General features: G+C 62.2%; 1 protein-coding gene across 1 annotated transcript in view; it reads left to right on the forward strand.

Moving 5' to 3' along the window:
• IFI6 (interferon alpha inducible protein 6) overlaps positions 1 to 1,715 on the forward strand; it is a 4,069-nt gene extending 2,354 nt beyond the window's left edge. Inside the window, exons 3-5 of the mRNA XM_006155311.2 lie at positions 133 to 201; positions 361 to 510; positions 1,384 to 1,715. Of these exons, the coding sequence (XP_006155373.1) occupies positions 133 to 201; positions 361 to 510; positions 1,384 to 1,493 (329 nt within the window). The 3' untranslated portion in view covers positions 1,494 to 1,715. The remainder of the gene's footprint in view (positions 1 to 132; positions 202 to 360; positions 511 to 1,383) is intronic.
• The last annotated feature ends 4,842 nt before the right edge of the window (positions 1,716 to 6,557 follow it).

Here is a 6,557-nt window from a genome sequence, read left to right on the forward strand (position 1 = left end):
TCGAAGCGGATTCACTGCCAGTGCCCCCCTCTGCGAGGACCCTGGAATCAGAGGCTGCCCCCACCCCTGGGGGTGGTCCTGAGCAGCAGACCCAGGGAAGGGTGACTGCCCCCTCTGTCCTCTCTCCCGCAGGCAAGAAGAAGTCAGAGGACAGTGGCTCCGGGTTCTGGGGCGCCCTGCCCTACATGGCCGTCGGAGCAGGTGGGCCTGGGGTCAGGAACTCGCCCGGGGTTGCAGGACTGGTGGGGAGGCTGGGCGGGCGGGGGGGGGGGACCGGGGAGGTGGGGACCGGCAGGGGAGGGGGTGCTCGGGCCGGGATGGGAATGCCGCCGCGCCCCTCACCGCCTGCTTTTTCTTCAGGGCTCATGGTCGCCGGGCTGCCCGCGCTGGGCTTCACGGGAGCGGGCATCGCAGCCAACTCGCTGGCGGCGTCGCTGATGAGCTGGTCCGCGGTGCTGAACGGAGGCGGCGTGCCGGCTGGGGGCCTGGTGGCCACGCTGCAGAGCCTCGGTGAGCGCCTGGCCTAGAGCTCTCTCCTGGAGGGCCGGCCTGGCTCTGGTGGGTTCTTACCATTGCCTGCCTACAGCCCAGTATGAATTTACTCAAGTTCAGAACCAGAGCCGCGATTAGAACTCACTCAGTCTGACTCCAGAAGATTCACTTAGCCTAGAGTCCAGGGGCTGCACCACTTCTTTGGCTGGCTTTCCAGATAATCAGCCTCACCTGGATCTGCTCAGTGTCAGAAACCAGCGTGGCCATGCAACGTGGGAGCAGCCGGGTCAGCCCCACGCGCCCTGGCCCTGACTTGCCCTGTGAGCACATGCAGTGCCACGGCTCCTGGAAAAATGCCTTCCCCTCTCTCCTGCCGCCCCCTCTTCTCCTTGCCATGGACACACACGTATGCACACTCACACGCGGTCTCTCTCCGAGGCCTCCCACATCCTGGAGAAAACTGCCCTTACAAACTCCCTCCTTTCCTGAGCTCTCCACCTTCTCCCAGCTCTGACTGGATAGGAGCCAAAGGGCCCCAAAGAAGAGCCCTTCTGGGGGCAGGGGCCACAGCCAGGCCAGGCCCCTGCAGGAGAGGTGCAGGGTGTGGGGCAAGGGTAGGGGCAAGGATGAAATGCGACCTTGCTGTGAACCCCCACGCCCACATGGGGAGGTCCCCACGAAAGACCTGCTGGGAACACGGGGTGTCAGTGCAGGCCTCGACCCCTCGTCCTCTCCTCTCCAGGCAGAGAGTGATAGGGCCCCTGGGTGGAAGGCCATGCCCTCAGCCTCATTGCTCGACTGGCCCGGAGGGCACGGCCTGACTAGGCCTTGCAGCCACGCGAGTCCCCGGACCTGCTGTCTGCACCTGTGACCAGCCGCACTGCTTTCCAGGGGCCGGTGGGAGCAGCGTCCTCCTGGGCAAGACGGGCGCCGTCCTGGGCTACGTCGTCCACAAGCAGCTGGAGGCCGGGGACGCGGAGGACGGGGAGGGGGAGGAGTAGCCATGTCCAGGTGCCCTCCTCCCTGCCCACCCATGACCCAGACGAAACGACTTTCTCCAAACACCCGGGGCCGTCATTGGCTCAGAGGGAAGACCTGGGCCTCCCTGGGCGTGATGGTCACCCTTGTGCTGGGCAGGCCCGGGCGGGGGTGAACACGGTGCAAAGGCCCGGTGGGGTGCCTCCCGCTCTCTCAAGAAATAAACTAAAAAACAGGTGTGAAAAGGGGTGTGTCATGCTCACAGCCGCACTGTCAGTGGGAGCCTGCTGGACCCCCCACCCCCCGCTCTGGCTCTCACGCTCTGCTCTGATGTCAGACAGGCCATCCTCTCAGTGACACGGTCCCCAAGCTCACTGCCCGGAAGCCTTCCCCACCTGGCTCGGGGGAGAAGGTTGAGAGGCCACCCCAGGGCACCAGGGGAGGTGAGGCATGGCGGAGAGGCCCGGGGATGGACGGCCATGAGCAGGGCTGACCCCCGATGGAGGTAGGGGACTGCGCTGTGCCCAGGCTCTGCCGACCCTTGGTGCTGCCCGGGTGGCTGTGGGAGCAGGCCCGAGCACTAGAGGCTGCAGCTTCACACGTGGGTGTGCAGAGCAGAGCGGACACGCTCCCAGGCAGCTCCTCAGGCCTCCACGCGGTCCCCTGTGACCGCGAAATCCCTCTGCCCCCTTTCAGGGCCACCTTGTGGGGAGCAGTGGTTCGCCCTAAGCTGTGGGTGGGGTAGAGGCACCAGCTGCGCCTCCAACACTGCAGGTCAAGTCCGGGCTGACGCTGGACGGAGGCTGTCGGGTGTGCCGGACGGGGGCTCCTGGCCCGTCGGGCATGTCAGGGTAACAGTGGTTGGAGGCTATTGGGCGTGCCAGGTGGGGCTCCCCAGTCGCCGGGCATGTCAGGCTGACGCCAGAAGGAGGCTGTTGGCCTGTCAGCGTGTCCGGGGCCACGTGGATGGAGACTTCCGGGCCATCGGGCATGTCCGGGACACCACTGGGTAGAGACTGCTGGGCACACCAGATGGGGGCTCCTAGCCGGTCAGCCATGTCCAGGTTATCAGGAGGAGGGTTCTGAGCTGTCAGGCACCTAGGTGTGTGCTTGTCTGCGGCTGGAGGGGTGGGGAGCAGGTCCTGCCCACAGGCAGGCGGGCCCCAGGTCCGGCCACTGTGCCCGGGCAGACGCCCCGGGACAGGAGTGTGTCGGTCAGCCCCTTCAGGGAGGGTATCAGGTCTGCTTTCTCCTTCCCGGTGCCCAGCACAGGCTTAGTGCACGGTGCCCACGTGGGCAGATGGCATCTGAGGGCACCTCTGCACTCTGCTGGCCCTCCCCTCCCCAGACTTATGGAAGGGTGGCTAGGCTCTTGGCCTTTCCCTGGGGGCCTTGAGAACACTCACTGTGGCCCCTAGCAGACCGGAGGGAGAGGGGACTGCACCCCTGTAATGCCATGGCCCAGTGGACACAGGCCCCAGCCCTTTCCTTGGTGTTCCCTGGCTCAGACCGGCTGCCAATGGGCACAGTGGTCAGGCACCCTGGTCAGCCCCCAGCTGGTGCCCTGGCGGGCCTGTTCCCCACAGTGGCCAGTGTCCATCTGTGAATGGGGGCAGGGAACAGCTGGTTAGGAGAGTCGATGAAGTAGCGCGTGGATGGGGCACTCGCGCACCGTAAGCACCCACAAGTGGCAGGCACCATGACACCGCTGACCTGCATTCACCACGGAGGGCACAGCCCAGCAGCAGCCGGGAGCTCCGTTCACCACCCTCGGGAGCTGGGCTCTCCCAGGGCTTCGCACTGCTGTGTCCGTCTTTGCTGGGGAGACGCCACACGGAGTCTCCCCTCGGCGCCCTGCCGGCTCCCTGGCACAGCATCCAGGCCAGAGAGGGCTCCTCTGTCCCCAGGTTCTAGGTCTGAACCCTTAGGCTGAACGACAGCAGTGGCGACCCAGGCTCTCCACGCATCTTCATCAGCCCCCACCCAGCCAGTGAGGGCTGCCGGCCCGGGGCTGCCCGCTGTGTGCAGGGCTCTGGAGGGCGCCGCTCAGTCCCACTCGCTTTCCTGCTCTGTGTGCGTGCCGACCCCCCTCTCCCTCACTCCACTGGCATCCTGAGTGCCCAGCCTGGGCCAGGCATGGTGCCAGGGCCAAAACACCACATGGAAGAGGCCTGCCACCCACCTGCTCTGCGCCCCAAGACACCCAGGATCTCCTCACCTGACTCCCTCTCACCACCTTCACACTGGCTGGCCTTCATGGCCGCCCTCACCCGTCGACCCCACTCGGGGCAGGGTGGTGAACACACTCCAGGATTCACCGACACGCCGCTCAAGAGGTGCCCAGAGCCTACTTGGACTCCTCCCAGGCAGTGCCTGCAGAAGTAGGGCTGAGCCCTGTGCGGGAAGCCCTAGCCCCCTCGTCTGCTTTCTGAGAGATTTTTGCTATAGGGCCCATGCACTCACCAGAGAAACAGAGACAGTAAACAAGAAATCACCTCCAGGGGGATGGCCATACTGCAGTCCCTTCTCCATTCTCCTCTTGGGATCTTGGGCACGCACGCACACATGCCTGAGTTCGAAGCTGCCAGGTCCAGGACGCAAACTGTGGTCGACTACGTGGGAGTCCAGCGACGTAACCCTTATGCCATCTGCTGGTCCCCTAGCCTCCCCATCTTTAAAACCTGGGCCCGATGGTGGCATGAGCTCTGCAAGGCTCACCAGGTGGGGCGGTGAACATGCCTCCGGCTCCTCCCTGCGCACTGTGGACCACAGGGCCACCACTGGGGCAACCGAGCTGGCGGCACAGCGTCCACCCCGCGGGGTGCTGTCTCTCTCTTGCTCATGGAAGAAATCAACTTGTAAAAATAATTAGTGAGGCCAGCAGATGGCAAGTGGTTAAGGCTCTGGAACCCCACATGGTCAACTGCAGTTCACGTCCTAGTCCTGACGGCTTGAAACCCATGCCAGGTGTGCGCAGGTGCCCAAGACGCCGAGAGGACAATGAGAAGGGATTGCAGTGTGGCATCCCCCTGGGGGGTGGCTTCTCACTTTCCTCTCTTCGAATCTCTCTCCTTTCTGGCAAATGCAACAACAAAAAAAGGGCGATGACACCAGGCAGCTGACGTCTCCGAGGCCGCCTGCTCTGTCCTCCCAGCCCTGCCAGCCCCCGCCCTTTTAGCATGGACTTTATTTTTGGAAGCAGCCAAAAGTGACCTGGTAGTGCCTGCTGGCTGTGGTGACAGCAGGGCAGAGCTGGTGTGCTGAGAAACGCCGTGCTTGGTCGCAGAGGAGGGGGACACCGCAGCACTCCTGGGCCGCACCCCTGCTCTGTCTAGACAGGGAGGCCCTCTGACCTCCCTCTTCTCCACTTCCTTGTCTATGGGAGGAGCCAGACTCATCCAGGCCTGGGATGTTTCTCCCACGTGCTCACCTTAGGGAGGCCTTTCTTCTTTAATTGCCAGAAGGCCCATGAGTTCCCCAGAGAGAGCTAGAGACACAGAGAAAAAGAGAGTGAGGGAGAAAGCACCCCCGGCACGGCCACACCACATCCCTCCATTTCTCCACCTGCTGGCGCCTGGGGCTCATGCATGTGCCCCGTGTTTTCTGGTTTTAATTTGCTAGAGGGCACATGCACAGAGAGGGACAGTGGAAGCACCCCATGGGGGTGGCCACGCCACAGTCCTTTCTCCTCTGTTTTGAGAATTTGGGATTTCGAGCACACGTGCACGCACACATGCCTGGCGTGAGCTTTAAGCCGCCAAGTCCAGGACTCAGACCGTGATTGACTACGTGTGAGTCCAGTGATGTAACCATTGCACCATCTGCTGGTTCCAGTACAATCCCTTTATCTAGAAATTTCCCTCATCCTTCAAGGGCCTTCAGGCACCCACACCCCTCCTCTCCCACGGCCACCCACCAAGCCATGTGCTGTGTGCTACTGTGACCACCAGGTGGCACTGCAGTCCCACCGTGGGGTCTTGACCAGCCTCCGTCATCCTCTGCAGTAACCCACAGCGCTCCCTGGACACGCCCCCACACACGTGCACGTGTGCGCGCACACGCGTCCGCGCAAACACACGCCATCTGGCTAGACTGAACCCGGGACGGCCAGGCTCTGCAGCTCAGTGCTGAGCCTGTCCTGCCCAGGGCTCTGCAGGCCTGTCCCAATCCCCCAGGGCCATCCCCAGGCCGCTGTGGTCAGGCTGCACCTCCAGACCCACACCTGTGCTCCCCACCTGTGCTCTAAGGAAAAGGGAGGAGCACTTTTTCTTCTCTTCCTTCCCTTTCTCCTTACTTTTAATGTATATTTTAAGGTTTTTGCCATAGGCCACATGCACTCACTGGAGAGAGAGAGAGAGAGAGAGAAAGCAAGAACTTAGCCCCAGGGGAATGGCCAGGCTGCAGTCCCTTCTCCCATCTCCTCACACGATTCTGGGCACGCACGCACACGCGCTCAGTGTGATTCTCAGGCTGACAGTCTGTGGGTTGAACTGTGGTCAGCCACGTGGGAGTCCAGTGCCCTAACCACCACGCCCTCTGCCAGCCTTCCTTGCTGTCTGGCCTGGTGGTGCAGGGCAGCACAGCACCCCTGTGGCTGAAGCCTCATGGGAAGGCCCCAGGTTTGCATCCCAAGGTCCTCAGTTCATACCAGGCGTGCACAAACTCACCGTCCGGGCTGGCTGAAGTGGCATAGACCACGATAGTTTTAGAAAACTATTTTTATATAGCTTTTTTTTTTGGAGAGGTTTTTGCTGTAGGGCGCGTGCGTTTGCCAGAAAGACAGAGACAAAGAGACAGAAAGCGAGAAATCACCCCCCAGGGGGGATGGCCACGCCGCAATCCCTTCTCCTCCATTCTCCTCGCGGGACCTTGGGCATGCACACACACGTGCCTGGTGTGAGTTTAAGCCACCGTGTCCGGGACTCGAACTGCGGTCCACTACATGGGAGTCCAGCGACATAGCCATTACGCTAACTGCTGGTCCCTGTAGCATTTTAAAAATTTATTTATGGAGATTCATGGTTCAGGCAGCGGAGCCTCACATGATTGACAGCAAGGGTTGAGTCCCAGGCCTGGCAGCTTGAGAA

This window comes from Tupaia chinensis, unplaced genomic scaffold, assembly GCF_000334495.1.
Source record: "Tupaia chinensis unplaced genomic scaffold, TupChi_1.0 Scaffold000445_1, whole genome shotgun sequence".
In the NCBI taxonomy this organism is placed as follows: Eukaryota; Metazoa; Chordata; class Mammalia; order Scandentia; family Tupaiidae; genus Tupaia; species Tupaia belangeri.